Source organism: Crocodylus siamensis, chromosome 9 (assembly GCF_052110815.1).
Source record: "Crocodylus siamensis isolate JL-2025a chromosome 9, ASM5211081v1, whole genome shotgun sequence".
Taxonomy (NCBI): Eukaryota; Metazoa; Chordata; order Crocodylia; family Crocodylidae; genus Crocodylus; species Crocodylus siamensis.
In genome coordinates, this window is record NC_143403.1 from 43,569,415 (window position 1) to 43,584,928 (window position 15,514).

Consider the following 15,514-nt stretch of genomic DNA (forward strand, 5'->3'; position numbering starts at 1 on the left):
CTGTGTGAACCTAGGCTCCCAAGTGGCTCCAATGCCAGAAAGGATGATAAAAGAGCCTGTGGTGTCCACATCCCTCTGGGGCTGAGTGCCCTACTGTCACACCCACACTAGTGGAAGACTCATGCACCCACACACCATAGTAGGGGGGACATTGCATTCACATAAATATACTTCAAACTCTGTGCCAAGGACAGCCCGGGTTCCTGGTGTTGGAGCACTGTTTTTTCCCCCAAAGACTCTAAGAAATGAGCTGCTGGGGCATGTGTTCCCTTCACAATAGATCCTCAAACAGAACTGCTGATATAGAGGTTCTCATAGTTGCCCTCCTGCCACTTACCAGGCCCCTTTCTTCTATGCCCCTGCCTACCCACCCCAACACTGATCCTTCTCATGGTCCCACAGAACAGAGAAGTCCAAACACCTGTGGTACCTGGAAAGGCAGACAGGCACAAGCCTCTCACTGGACATTGGAAAGGCATAGACACAAAAGGCCCAGCACTATGTCACGGATAGGTGGCTGCCATTCATCTAAATGGAAGTAAGACTGGGTCCCTAGCAATAGCTTATCCTGATATAGTCAGGCCTTTGCACTGGGGTAGTATGCAACTCTCCTGCATAGGGTCCCAGGGGAGCAGCTCCCTTTGGGCCCCCCAGTGTTCTCAGGCCCTCCCACCTGCCTGGTACAGCAGCAGCGGCCACCAAGAAGGATTGAGTCTACAGGATATTGCGGCCTCTACCAACAGCTAACCACCTGGCAGAATAGTTAACACCTCTTACTGAGTAGTAGTGGCCCCTGTATCTGGGGAAGGGACAAAAGAGCAGGTGCATCTTGGCAGAGCTCTGGACTAGATGATCTCTGGAGGTCCTTTCCAGCCTTACTTCTCTATAAAGTCTATGGAATTCATGCTAAGCAGCCTCCAGGCCTGGGTCAGTGTTAGGGCTTCTCTCCTGGTTTTCCATAGTTGTTCCCTTTGCCTCTCTGCCAGTAGAGCTGTGCTATGTTGAGCAATCAGCCACTGTGCTCACAGCAAGTACTTCACAAACACCAGGAAACAGCTGTGTATCATCACACCACTACAGCCTTTCCCCAAGGACTGAGGCCAGGCAAAAATGCAGATGACAGCAAAGCAACAGCTGTGGAAAGCTCTTCTCAAAACTAACAGGGAGCCACAGACATAGGTGTCCAGCCCTTCCAATCTGAGATGGCTATGGGCAAGACACAGACCCTTTGGGGGCTAAAGAAACTCACAGCCACTTTTCAAAGGTGTTTGCCTTGGTGCCACCAATTTAAAAAATCAGTTTTATACAATATCACTAAAGCACCTGATGAACAGATTAACAACTGGTAAAGTGACAGACTAGCAAACATAGGTGTCAATTGGGAATTAGCATTAGAGGGGCTGTTACAGTGAGGGTTAGCATGGATTGGGTCTAGGCTAGGTATGCACACTCGCGCAGTGGTATGTAGACATATCCAAACTTGCTCCGAATGAGCAAGTCTGGGTACTGGAAGTAGAATAGCCACAGTACAGTTCTGCCTGGTCTAACAGGCCCTTTTTTTCAGCCTAGTACCCAATCTAGTTTGTTCAGAGCTGGGTGGGTGTTTCTGTGTTGTGCCAGGTATACATGTCCTGCCTGCCACTCAACATTGTTATCAGTGATGTGGAAATAAACATAAAATAACTACTAATCAAATGTGTGGCTGACCCAGAGACTGGTGGAATAGTAAAAGATGATGAGGATAGGGCAGTCATACAGAGCAATCTGGATCACCTGACAAGCTGAGCTTATTCAAACAATAAACATTTTAATGCAAAGTTTGACAACTAGGAACACGGCATGTGGGTCAGACCTGCAGAAGGAAGGGACTGGATCCTAGAATAGAGACTCAGAACAGAATCTGGGGGTCAGAGTAGACAAACAATTCAGCCCATGCCACAGATGCATGCTATAACTCTGTCTTGACTTGTGTACCCAAAGCAGGATCAAAACCACCACCTCATCTCCTGACCCAAGGATCACCAGTGACTCACAGGGAGAAACAGACATTCACCAATACTCAGAAACCTCATGTAGGGAGACAAGACGACTGTGCAGAACCCATTCCTCCCCACTCACTTCCCCAGTGCCTTGTAGCCTTGTGCCCCTGACAACCACAGTCCTTCCAAGGAGGATGGTGGACATAGCCAGGAAGGCTATTACAGTAGAAGGGTACAGAAATCCATAGCAGCAATCTCTTCCCTGGAGTGCAGGAGCCTCTTGTGGTCAGTCTGGGCACTGTCTGTAGTGTACAGCAGACTCTAAGGCAGGGGTGGGCAAAATAGTGGAGAAGTGAAGGCCCTCTAAGGATGGGCAAATCCCCCTTGTGGTGTGTAGATCCCTGTCCTGTCAGCAGGACACATGCAGATCCCTGTACCCCAGAAGGAGCCTCTGTGGCTTTGCTACTCACTAAAACAACCACCCAGTTCTTCCTGCTTACCCCCGAGACCTCCCCCATGCTGCTGGGCTCCCAAAATTCTCAAAGCAGATGACCTTACACTGCAAGGTGCACCCCATTCATTAGATAACGCTCAACTGCAGTAACCCACCCCGCTCCTGACAACCCCCCCAACCCTACTGGAGTTCCACATCACTCTCTGAGCCCCCTGGCCACACTGGGAGCCAGCCCCTCCTCCTCACTCACCACAGAGTAGCCCCCATCTGCACTCTCTTTCCCCTTGGCACCCAACAGCTCATCATCACCTCTCCGGCTGCTGTACACCTGCCCTGCCAAGGCTGCAGCTGAAAGGAAGCAAGGAAGGAGTCAGTTAACAAGGAGCTGCTTCTCCACTGCATCCCCTGGAGAGGAGAAGCATCTGGTTCAGCCTGTCCTGGGAACTGGGACAGTAGTTGTGCACACACAGTGCTATACCCTCAATCTCTTCAGCCCGCAGCTTCCGGATAGCAGCCCGGATCAGCTTGCGCTCTTCATACTCGCCAGCTCCTCGCAGCTATGGGAGAAAAGGACTCATGAGTGATGCATTTGCACATTGAAGGGCTTGGGCTTACCACCCCACAGAAGAACAAGAACACCAGTGCAAGGCCCAGTTCCCGACAACATGCCCCCTCCGACATAGGCCAGGGTTCAGAAGCTCTCCAGACACTGGTGTTGACAGTTATATCAGTCATTCTCAGTGCAGGCCCCATGGATCTTTTGTGCTGCTCTGTGCACGGGTGTTAGACTACTCTGTTGGGCCTAGACAGAACAGAGTACAAACCAATGGTACAGCTGGGAACCATAACTCTTAGGTTCTAGTCACGGCACTAGCACAGGCTCCTGTCATGCTTGGGGGCATTACCCTGCCATGCCAATGGGGTCCATGGTGCATGGCAAGGCATAGTGAGTAATACCAGCTACATGGTGCATCCTACACTGTGATTTAGCCTTGTTCTTTGGTAAGTGGACATTATCCTGGTGTGCAGAAGAGAAAAAAGCACAAAAAAGAGAAGGGATTTGACATGCCCAAGCTCACACAGGATTCAGTGGCACAGCTGGGAGCAGAGCACAGAGTTCCCTCTCCCACTCGCAGCTTAAAGGCCACTCTGTAGATGGAAAGGAGAAAGAGTGGTTAAAGCTGAACTGAATAGCATGGTAGTTTGCACTTGGCCTTCTAATCCTATACCAGGCCTACTGCAGGACTTCCTCCTAGCATGGATTCAGAACAGGGTTAATCCCTTCCTAGCAGGGCAGCAGTGATGCCTTCAGGAGAGCAACTCACCAGGGTTGTCAGCTCCTCCAGATCTGTGATGGATTCAAGCTTCCTTGACAACAGAGCTAGGGATTTCTGCTTCTCCTCTTCTAGCTGCTGAGACCTGAATGGGGAACAGAAGCCAAGAAGCAGTTTAGAAAGGAACTAAACTGGGTGGTCAGGCTGCTGGCTGGGGATGAGTATGTGACCTTCCCTCCAATGAACAATACACTACCACCACAAGTACCAGACATTCACTCTCTTGTGCCACCTAAGGTATGTGAGGCCAGGGTGTGGCAGGGCACTTGAGGCGTGTGCCAAATGAAGAGATCAGGCAGCTTGCTGAGCCACCGGCAGGTGGGGGTCAGGGCATATTTGCAGAGTCAGCAGACCCAGGGGTCAGCAGATGAGGCTAGGCCTGATCAAGGGACTCACCTGTTTGGAGGAGGGCTGGGTATAGACAGGGTACAAGCCCAGACTCTGAGAGTAGGGCTAGCAGTAACATCTTGGGAGCTGGTGTAGGAACATCAGCCAGCTGGAAGAATAACATCTGAAACAGCTGGGAGGTTTGGCAGGAACTAAGGGGATGGAGGAGGTTCCTGAGGGACCCAATGTGAGAGGAAGTCCAGAGCCCTGTGAAGGGGGATGAGTGCTTGGGGCCTAGTAAGGGGCCAGATGAACCCAGAGAGAGAGGGGCTGAATGCACAGAGGCCTAGGAAGAGGCCAGGCAAGCCCTGGAAGAGGGGCTGAGAGTCTGTGGGCCTAATAAGGGGCTAGGTGAGCCCTGAGAGAGAGGACAAGTGTTTGAGAGACCTATTGGAGGGTCTGGGTGAACCCAGTGAGTGGGGCAGAGTGTGGGGGCCTATTGAGGGGTCAGGATGAACCCAGAGAAGGAAGTGGCTGCATTAAGGAAAGTCTATGGAGGGATCAGGGTGAGCCCAGGGAAAGGAAGCAATCTATGGAGGGCCTGAGAGGGCGGACCCACAGAGATGAAAGGGCTGACAGCCGGAGGACTGACCTGGCCTGGGTGAAGCCAGGGTCCAAGAGGGTCTGAAGGGTGAAACAGACCATGGCAGAGACTGCCAGAGCTGGGAGAGCCTTGACTGGCCTGAGGCAGGGCCAGGGCCTAGGAGAGGCCAAGGATCCTTGTGTGGCCACAGCAGAGAGGAAGGGGTTAAGGGGCAGGCAGCCCAGGATGACAATGGCTGGTGGTATGCCATCTGATGAGGAGGAATCAAGGAAAGTGGTCCAAGAGTGAGCTGGTGGCCAGAGAGGGGAGGATTCAGATGGGAGATTAAGTCAGGGCCAGGGACCCAGTGGTTAGCAGCCCAGGAGGTGTATAGGCCATGTAGGGGGAATCCAGAGAGGGACTAATAAGGTCACGCAGATCTGAAGACAGGTCCTGGGTAAGACCTCAAACAGCACCCTCCTAGGGCTGGTTAGTGTGGTGGGGCTGCCTGTGACAAGGCAGTCTCCATGAAATGCTATGAATGGGCCACTCCAAGGAAAAGCAAGGATGTGGTACTGGAAAGCCACAGCTGCCACTGCCTTGTGGGTTACCCCATGGGGGGAAAGCTAGGGGAGCACACCCTGACAGAGAAGCACTTGGCCGGCAATGGACCAGGACCACATGGGTCCAGTGGCCTGGCAAGGGGCTGGGGAGGACCAGGGCTATATGTGTCCAGAAACCCAGCAAGTGGCTGGGAAAATGAAGAACTAAAAGGATCCAGGACAAGGGACCAAAAAAGGAGCTGGTAGCCCAGAGAAGGGGCAGAAGGGACACTGAGGGGCCTGGTAGTCTAGGAAGCAGTTGTGTGAGACAGAAGGGACTGAGGGCCCACAAAGGGGCTAGAGGAGAGACCGAGGGGTCTGGTAACCCAGGAAGAGACCGTGCAAAGAGGCTGAGTGGTCTAAACACCCAGAGTGGGACTCAGAGAGGCCAAGGGGTCTGAAGCCCTGGTCTGGGCTCTTTATATCAACTAACACCAAGGCATAGCAGGTGAGAGCTGGGCAGACTGCTCATAGAGCAGAGCATCTCAAATTGTTTTGGGTACCCAGTGACACAGGGAATAGCCGATACCCATTTCCTGGCATCATGCTGTATTTCTACTAAGCCCTGTGGCAGCTGGACCTGCAGCACAGAGCCACACTACAGCATGGGAGCTCCTGGGAAGCCACACAAGTACCATGAGCGGAGAAATTGAAACCTAAGAAGAAAGAGGAAGCCAGCATCCAGGTCCCTCTCAGGGTGAGGAAAACCTATTGCTCAAATAATAGGTGGCAGGACCTTGTGCCTCAAAGATACCATGTGCCCACACTCACCGCAGCCAGTTCTCCTTGTTCTCCTGTCGGTGGCTGCCACGTTCAGATCGGAAGCGCTTGGATGCCAACGTCCCCTCATCCTGTTCCAGCTGCTGCCGCCGCAGCTCCCGAATGGCAGAGCGGATCTGGCGCCGTTCAGCAAGGTCCAGTGTGGCTTCCAGCTGGGCAGTAAAACAGAACAAGGAGGGGTTCACATAGGGACTGACAGAGATGCCTATTTATCCTGGCCCCACCCATCAGAGAGCTCTTCTCTGTACTGTATGTACTGTGCTCCCCCACCCCACATGCCAGCCTGTGCCCGCCTGCACTCAGCACAATGAAGCTGTTTGTCCTCTTCTGTTATCTGTATGGCAGCATCACGGCACACACTGCTTGGCACTATCCTCTAAGCCACTGAGCCTGCCCCCCAAACCTCCAGGCATGCAGCCTTTTGACCCCCACACAGTACAGCAGAGGATGCACATTGACAACTCAAGGGCTTCAAAAGATGGCCTCATATGAACGCGTACTCCACCCTGGAGCAGACACCAGGATCTGAGAAGGCACTGTAGACTTTTCCTAGCCCTGCAGCTAGCAGAGCCAAGGCACAGAATGGAAAGAACGAACTATAAAGCAGGACTTTACTACACACCCACAGGAAACCCATCTCACGCAGTTTCATGTCACATTATAGGACTTGCTGCCTTGCCAAAACAGGCCTAAGAGATGTAGGACACAAGGAAAGCAAGCAGTGAGCCCCAACGCACAGTGAACATGGCCTGTCTCTCCTGGTTAGGAGTGGAAGCCCAGGACTAGCCTCTTTGAGAGTGGAAGAATACAAGGGTTACGGACAGAGAGGCTGAAAGGACTGTGATGGGCTGGGGCTGACAGATCACATAGCCTTTGTCTCCCTGTAGCCAGAGGGGCCCTAGCCCTGCAGCAGTAGAAAGGAGAAGCTGGAGCTACTGGGATCCAACTATCCAGGAAGTATATGTGTGGGGGTGGATCCAGGGGGAATCTTTTTTGCTGCTGTTGTATCCAGCAGGAACATCAGCTCCTCACATTCCTGGGCCTCTGTTGCAGTTCTCTATTCCTCACCTGAGGGAGAAAAGACTTAGATAGCATGTGATTTGAAGCCAGGATGCCCAGAGAAGATAAGGGGTAGGGGGACAGTACTCAGAACAGCACTCAAGAACTGGGCATAAGTTCCTTTGTATGACTGCACACCTGAAGGTGTGGAGCCATGAGCAGATTGCCATAGCCCAGGACCATAAATATCTTGAAATAAATTGCAAGATCACAGGAAGATAAGGATAGGAAATGACAATGTGAAAAAGGTAGAAAAATTTAAATATTTAGGAACAATAGATGCTGAGGATAATCAAATAATTGAAGAAATTAAAGCAAGAATTTACAGTGCTAATATATGCCTGTTGAGCCTCGATAAAATGTCAAGGAAAATCTAAAGAAACCTTAAAATCCAGATTTATAGCTCAATTGTTCACCCTGTCCTTTTATATGGACGTAAATCCTGGACCTTGACAAAGGCAAATGAAAAAAAAAGCTTTGTTTGAAAACAAAGTACCAAATAAAATATTTGGTGCAGTACAAGAAAATGGAGTTTGGAAGAGAAGACATAATCAACAGCTTGCAGATCTTTACAAAAGGCCTGATGGACTGAACAAGATAAAAGCAACAGGGTATACTGTGACAGAGAAAACTTGTGAGACAGATTTTAAAATCTGAGGTGGAAGGTATCAGACTGTGAGGTAAACTAAAGCAATGATGGGAAGATAACATAAAAAGTTATCTGGAAGGGATAGGCAAAGATGCAACATGACAAAAGGAGACAAAGACCGACAAGAAAGCAAGTGAGGACCCTACTACACATTTAAATTAAAGCTGGATAGAAACCAGCTATACAGTTGTTATACATTTTCAAGTACTAGCTTTATATCTGGTTGGCTCTTTTTATAGCTGCATAGTCATTTTTATTGTGTGATAATTACTTTGCACATGTGCCTGATCTAAATGTATTGTGCGACTGACTATTAAATTGTGCAATATATGTAATATGTAGCAGGGGCTAAGTGTCAGGCAGAAGGAGACATTATTGGGTTGGGCACCTAAGGCACTATCTGCCTGTAATAGAGAAATCAACACCTCTGTAGAAAAGGCATCTGAGAAAAATGACCTATCAGCCAGAGGAATACCATGTGTCCCAGGGGGAGAAATTGCTTCCCTCCACCACTTGATGCATTGTCTATGTCCTTGCCCCATAGACTTACCTGCAGGGAGCTGCAGGAGCTGCTCTCCATGCTACCTGGCTGCCACAGGCATGTGTGTACATGCACATGCACTTGGTGCCTCTCACTCCCCCAGCCCCAAGCAGCCTCTTGAAGGCTGGAACTCCACCAGCCTCCAAGGGGAAACTTGTGGTTTCCAACATTTTTCTCCTTTAAAGGAGAAAATCCATGTTTCTCCACAGCAAATGGAAAACCCAGATACCCGTTTATTAGTATGCACAGTGTTAACATATGGTGAAACAAAGCAGCATCTATTTTTTCAAAAATGCATGCAAAATATGATCCATTTTTAAACTTTGTTCACAACTGTTTCACATATACTTGCAGCCCACTTTTGGGTCACAACCCATAGGTTGAGAAATGCTGTCCTAACTGATTGCCTATGGAAAGAGTGATCTCCAGGTGAGTGATATTTCAGGCTAGCCCGTTCTACAGAAAGGGGGGACTTAACTTTTCTTCCACAGCCCAAACGGGAAGCCATATAGGGCTGGCAAAGATTCCCCTGCTGCATATGTGAGGTCCAGTATACAGCCAGTGGAACTGAGATTTACAGGGATAAGGAGTTATCCCAGGGCAAAGCTTGGACTCTTCCTTGGAACAAGCAGCAGGCCAGTGGGGAGATATTAAGGTCTCTGGGGATACTCTGTAGATAGGTTTGTGCAGGTCCAGGCCTGGGGTCTAATGAACTCAAGGAAGCAGTTAGCTGATTTTGCAGGCAAATCTCAGGGGCAGCTGCCATTTTCATGTGGTGAGCACAGTGGGTCCCCCCATGCCTCTGGTCTGGCGAGGGACCTGGGCAGTCCCACCCCTCCCCTCAGATTGCCAGATACCCCAAAACCACAGCTTAATTATCCTGAATAAACCTGGGGAAGCCATTAATCCATGTGCTAAATATGGATTAATAGCTTCCAGAGTTTAATCAGGGTAATTAAGCCACAGTTTAAGGCCATCCCTATGGCCCCAGTGCAGCCACTTGCAGCCTTCTGGCTGCTTGCCACAACCAGCCCACAACCACAGTCCAGCTGCTGTGCAGCCTCTCCACCCTGCCCCCCAACTCCCTGACCACATCCCAAGCCTGCAAGGCTTCCCGCCTTTTTCTCTGCAGTTTTCTTTTTTTGCAGCAAGCCCGCCGTTTTTTTACAGAGCCCACTTGAATTCAGTTTCCACAAAAAACATGCAATCTTGAACTCGGTATGTCCCTAAGCATGAGTCCTACATTTTGGATCAGGGCAGCCCACAGAGACACAAGTCCATGGGTAGAAGGCCAGGCTTGCTCTGAGAACTGGAAAGTGAGAGCAGGAATACAAGTAATCATCATGAGTTTTTCTCCAGCTGCAGAGCGTCAAAGTTGACCTCACATCAACCTGCAGCAAAGGAAACCTTGGCTCCAGCTGCTGCATGGCTATTTCTCACGGAATTTGTTAAAAATAAACTATATGACCCAAAACAGTTTCTGCTGGGGATAATGCCTTCAAAGGCTGGGAGCATCAATGCCAATCCCCAGCCTGGGCACCTGCTTTCCCCATAGGAAAGCCTCTCAATCTTCCCCATGGGGACAGTGCTGGCCCACTAACACAGGGCACCAGTCCTATCCTCCTCAGCTGAGGGACTGGGGTATGGATGTATTAATGTCTCAAGTTTCCTGTAGCCTGGGAAAGTCCTAGCTCTGTGCAAGCAGGCAGGAAGGGATGTGCAGTGGAGGGTTATAGCCCTCCTTTAACTTTCTTGGAGGAACTTCACTCCAGACTCCTGGTTGGAATGCTGTGTCCAATAACAGAGGGAATTCCCCAAAAAAGCCATCCCAGGATACTAGACTTTGAGGCCATGTGTTTTTAATAGGCCCCATTTGCCCTTGGGAGCTCCTGGCCTGGCCTCCCTTCCAGTGTAGATAGGGTAAGGATAGACTGAGACCAGATTTCAGTAAGCTAGGTCCTGACCACATTCAACACCAGTGAGTGCTGCAGTACTGTTCTGGGACTTACTCTGCAGAAGATGGGTTTAGGCAGCTGCCTCCTGGAAGCAAAGCACAACCTCAGCTTAAAAACACCTAAGTGTCACTCTGAGAGGCATCCATAGCTGTTTGGCACCTCTACTCTGTTCTGGGCTCTAGAAGCACAGCTGGATGGACAGCTGCTGTGGGGTCCCCTGTTCTGCACAAGTCCCAGGATGCTATAGGATGGAGTACCCAGTGAGCAGCTCTGAGGCACCAGGTTACAGACAGCGGATGAACAGAGGAGGCTACCAATAGGGACTAGAGAACTAGGCTATACTGATACCAAGTCAATGCTGTTCCTGTTCTTCCCCATGCAGAGGTTGGGGGTCTGAGTTGGCAGATATCTACCTGGTCTTGATCTGAGAGAAGAGGAGAGAATTCCCCAGAGTTCCCAGCTCTTCCCCAGCATCTGCAAGTTATGACAAGCAGGGATGGATCAGAGAGAGAAACAGGAGAGCTGGGAAGAAGTTGGAGAAGATATAAAGGTTAATGCAGGAATGAGGGGATGGCAGCCGAGTCCTGCACATCCCTCTCCCATTCACCCATGGCATGCATGTATGCCAGGAACAGAACATGGCATCTTATTAGCAATACTCAGTGACTGCCTAGAAAACACTGGAAAAAGCACCCACACCTTGGGAATTTGTTTCCCAACTATCACCACCAGGGCATGGACTCTCATTCAGACTGGGAGCTCCAGAGACATGGTAGGGAGCATGGCAGGGGGCACACTAAACAGGGCAGCCTAGCATGCCAGGAACAGCATGGACATTGCAGAACTTCCTCCTCCCTTTTGCAGCTGTCAGTGGTGCTGGTTCAAACTGAGCCTATTCCTGAACGCTTCCAAGCTGTGGCGCTCCCTCCCTGTCAAACTGCCTGTCATCATAGTTTATATTGAACACAGCCATTGATGACCAAAATCCAAAGCAACCTGCACATCTTCACCCCAGCCAGAAACAGCCTATGAGCAGTAGGGTGACTGCAAGCCCCATTCCAGTTTAATCGATTTGCACACAGCTAGGCATGGTGAGCTGGAAACCAGGGATGGTGTCCTGCCTCAACCCCTGGAGCAGGCAAATGACCCAGAATCCTGGCACAGGACAGAGAGAATTCTGGAGCATGGAGAACACCTGGAAAAAGACTGGGTCTCTCAGGGTGGGCTGTGCTTGGGGAGAGGGAGCTGGGGAGGAAATTAGCCCTTGCTTCCCTTCCCTTCCTCAGCAGCGGTTCCAGCCCTCTTGGCAAAAAGTCAGGTGGAGGGAGAAGGAACCCACAGCTGACCAGCCTGGAGAGGGCTTGACCTTCCCACATCACTGTAGCTCATTCAATTAGTACTGGTGGCTCTTAGCCAACCATTAACCAAAAGGTTGGTGGTTTGACCTCCCCCCTGGGATGAAGTTTTTCCTAAAGCAAAACAAGATAGATGCAGCTTCCTCCTAGACAATTGCTTTGCTATCCGGATGCTACAGACGGGAGACATGTCAGACACAAAACCGCTACAAGATGGATAAACAACTAGCTCGGCAGGTGCAAGGAAGGGGTAATGAGAAACGGTGCCATACCAGAACAGCAGGATGTTCTGAGTGGAGTTCTACAGGGATCCATCCTGGGCTCAGGACTGTTCAACATGATCGAGGAGTAGCTTTGCCTGTACTCTACTACCCATATATCCTATGCCCTGGGCTTTGCCGGGAAGGATTTCCACCCCTCCCCCCCTTTCCTGTTGTTACATCTGTCAGGGTTTTTTTTCTCCTCTCAGAAGCACTGGGAGTTGCCTGCAGCTGAGGCTGAGGATTTTGACTGGAGCATGCCAAGGCTGCTGCTGGGACTAAAACCCAGAGGTTCTTAACTAAAGGATCTTGCCCCTCTACTCAGTCACACAAATCACTACATTTCAAGGTCACAAAGGAATTTTACCCCATGGTCATATTGGTACACACTGTGGAGGTTTTACCTTCCTCTTCCTTGGACCTCTAAGTGTATTTTAACAAACCTTGCAGCAGCAGGACAGTAGCCACTAGGGTTGTGCAAAGCTTTGGTCCCCAATTCGATTCAGCGGAGATTTGGCCCTATTCAGTGGCCAAATCTCCGAATCAAACCAGCAAACCCTTTAATCTCTCTGAATAGAATTGGAACCGCTGCACCCCTTCCAGGTCTGCCGGAAAGTGCATGGGGGGGGTCCCTCATGCTCCCCCAGCTTGGTGACTGGTGCCTCCTGGGTTTGCGTGGGGTACCTGGGGTCCCTCTGTGGCTGACCACTGAGCCAGGGAGGTGTGGAGGGGGGCCCAGTGCATTCCCTGGCAGACCCGAAAATGGACTGGAAGTACTTCCAGGTTCACCACTGAGCATGTAGAGGCCCTCCCGCACTCCTGTGGGACATTCCATGTGCCCCAGCATCACAGTGATCATGAGCTGCGCCTGGTACCTTGAGGTATGTAGAAAAAACATTTAAAAATGTGTCTATGTCCAAATCAATTAATCGAATCACTGTCCCCGATTCGGGCCAAATCTGAACCTGAATTGAATAGGGCCCGCTTTGCACACCCCTACTAGTCACCATTGTCCCCCACTTTATCTCCAGCAAGTTAGAATACTATGTGTTGTGGTAGAGTGAGAGGGTTAACTATGTAGTTTTACTAATAAGTTAGACAAGATTTGTATGGGATGGTTTGAATACAGAAGATCCTACTTCAGGCAGGGAGTGGTCCCAGGGGTCCCTTCTAGCCCTCCTTTTCAGCCAAGGCAGACTGCCCATTCTGTGGTCAGCTGCAGGCAGGAAATGGGCCTTGACAGAAGAGAATCTCAGAAGAGATCACCATGAGGCCCACTGGATCCAGGAGGATGTCTGGGCAGGAGGGTCCTTCCAACACGCTCTCTAATGGGGTCTCTCTCAGACCTGTTTCATTTTCACTGCCGGAGTCCTAGCGTCCCTCTCCCACAGCATCATGGGCAGTCTTTTATCTCTCTCACACTGCCCCCAAAGTAGACCGAGTCTGTTTGGGCTCAGCCAGTCTGTGGGAGCTGGGATTCCTTCACTGCCAATAGCTGCCCCTATGATGCTGTAACTGCAACCACCCCAATAAATGCTTTTGTTTTTAAGGTGTCTATGCTCTTAAGCATCTTCAGTGCAGGTGCACAGGCCACAGTGTAATAAGTAAGGACCTACTGAATTTGCAATTGCATTATTTTCACAGCAAATGTGAAATTGGGTGGGCTCCACACAAAAATGGCGGGCTCACTAAAAAAAAAAAAAAGAGAAGAAAAGAAAAGAAACCCAAAACTTACTGGAAATAAAATGCTGGCTCCCCAGAGGTAGCCAGCAGTCTTCGTGGTGCTGCAGCCCAGTTGCACAAGTGGGCAAGGGCGGAGGGGGGCTGCTGGTCATTCAGCCCCACCTCTCTTCACCAACCAGGGGTGAGGTAGGGCTGCATGATGGACAGCCCTCACAACCAATCAGCAATGAGGGATGGAGCCACCAGGGCCCCTCAACCAATAAGAGGCATTGGGGGGGGGGCACTGCACTCAGCCCACAAAAATGGTGGCTGCCTCCTTTAGTAGACCCCTAGTAATGGGACATTTCCATCCAAGGCAGCTGCCTGAGCCACAGGACAAAAGGTGCAAATCAGACTGCCGATCACAAGGGCTTCCATGGTCCTTGGGCAAAGGACTCCCGTGTGTGGAAGGGTATACAGTACCACAAAGACAAAGTCCCAACCAACTAGGGAAGTGTGGGACATGGTGCCCCCAGGAGTAGGTGCTGACTGTACCTTTGATGGGAGCATTGGGAGAGCAGTGTAACCAGAGCCTATGTGAATGTGAACAGTAGCTCCAAAAGGGAGGACAGGAGTCTGGACAAGCTTGGCCTCTCTCCTCTGAGGAAGAAAGGCCAGGAGGAACACTAGGAGACTGAGCTGGAGGACTGCTCTGTAACTGGCAATGACAGTTACAGTTATACCCTGTGAGCAGAGCTGGGAGAGAAATTTGGGGGCCCAGTGTATCCTTATAGTGACCCCTCCCATCCTGGACACAGAAAGTAGAGGAATTTATTTGAACTTTAAGCCCAAGTCTAAAGTTTTTAAATAAATATCCATAGATCACACTTGTATTTTATTACACACGTTACTTGCATTATTCATAGATTGTAAGGCTGGAAGGGATCTCATGGGGTTCAGCCCCCTGCACCAAGCAAGAAAGATAACTGGGAGTCAGGTGACCCCAGCAAGGTGACTGTTTAGTCTCCTCTTGAAGATTTCCAGGGTAGGTGATTGCACCACCTCTGGAGGGAGCTTATTCCACAGTCTGGACACCATGTGTGAAGAAGTTTTTCCTAATGTTGAGCCTGAATTGATCTTCCAGGAGTTTGTGGCCTTGAAACATTGGGAGAACTGTGTTTTCCTGGTTTTCCCCTCGGGTGCCCTGGTGAACAGTTGCTCACCAAGCCCTTGATGTACTTCCCTAGTGTAGCAATAAGCTGCTATGGGTCCCCTCTCAGCCTTCTTTTCTTCAGGCTGAAGAGTCCCAGATGTCTTAGCCTGTCCTCATATAGCTTGCCTTTTAAAACTCTGATCATATGGGTGGCTCTTCTTTGGACTCTCTCAAGCTTGTCCACGTCCTTGTTAAAGAGTGGTGCCCAGAATGACATGCACTACTCCAGCTGCGGTCTCACCCATGCTGAGTACAGTGGAAGAATCACCTCCTTGGTTTTGCTGGAGATGCATCGATTGATGAACGCCAGAGTATTATTTGCCCTACTGGTTGCAGCATCACATTGCCCACTCATTCACATGTAGTCTATTACCACCCCCCAGGTCCCTTTCATTCATAGTGCTAGGCAGTTTGGTGCTGCCAAGCCTGGTGGGGTGTTGGGGGTTGTTCATCCTGAGGTGAAGCACTTTACATTTCTTGATGCTGAACTTCATCTGGTTCCGATCTACCCAACTTGCTAGCCTGCCTAGGTCTGCCTGTATCTGGAGCCTATCTACATGCAAATTGTTAATAAAGATGTGAAAAGTACTGGACCGAGCACTGACCCCTGTGGGACACTGCTGCCCACTTCTCATCAGGATGACACAGATCTGTTCACTACGACTTTCTAGGATCTATCCTGCAGCCAGTTTTTCACCGACCTGACTGTCTTAAGAGTTAAGCCCACAATCCTCCACATTATGTTACTGATTATATTTTAA

At 50.2% G+C, this 15,514-nt stretch overlaps 1 protein-coding gene across 3 annotated transcripts in view; it reads right to left on the reverse strand.

Moving 5' to 3' along the window:
- Nucleotides 1-15,514, reverse strand: part of SMTN (smoothelin) — a 68,987-nt gene that overhangs the window by 38,803 nt on the left and 14,670 nt on the right. For all 3 annotated transcript variants that reach the window (XM_090062090.1, XM_090062087.1, XM_090062088.1), the window contains exons 3-6: nucleotides 6,051-6,211; nucleotides 3,759-3,852; nucleotides 2,912-2,990; nucleotides 2,684-2,781 (exon numbers count right to left, since the gene is read on the reverse strand). In XM_090062090.1, coding sequence (XP_089918216.1) covers nucleotides 2,684-2,781; nucleotides 2,912-2,990; nucleotides 3,759-3,852; nucleotides 6,051-6,211 — 432 coding nt within the window. The remainder of the gene's footprint in view (nucleotides 1-2,683; nucleotides 2,782-2,911; nucleotides 2,991-3,758; nucleotides 3,853-6,050; nucleotides 6,212-15,514) is intronic.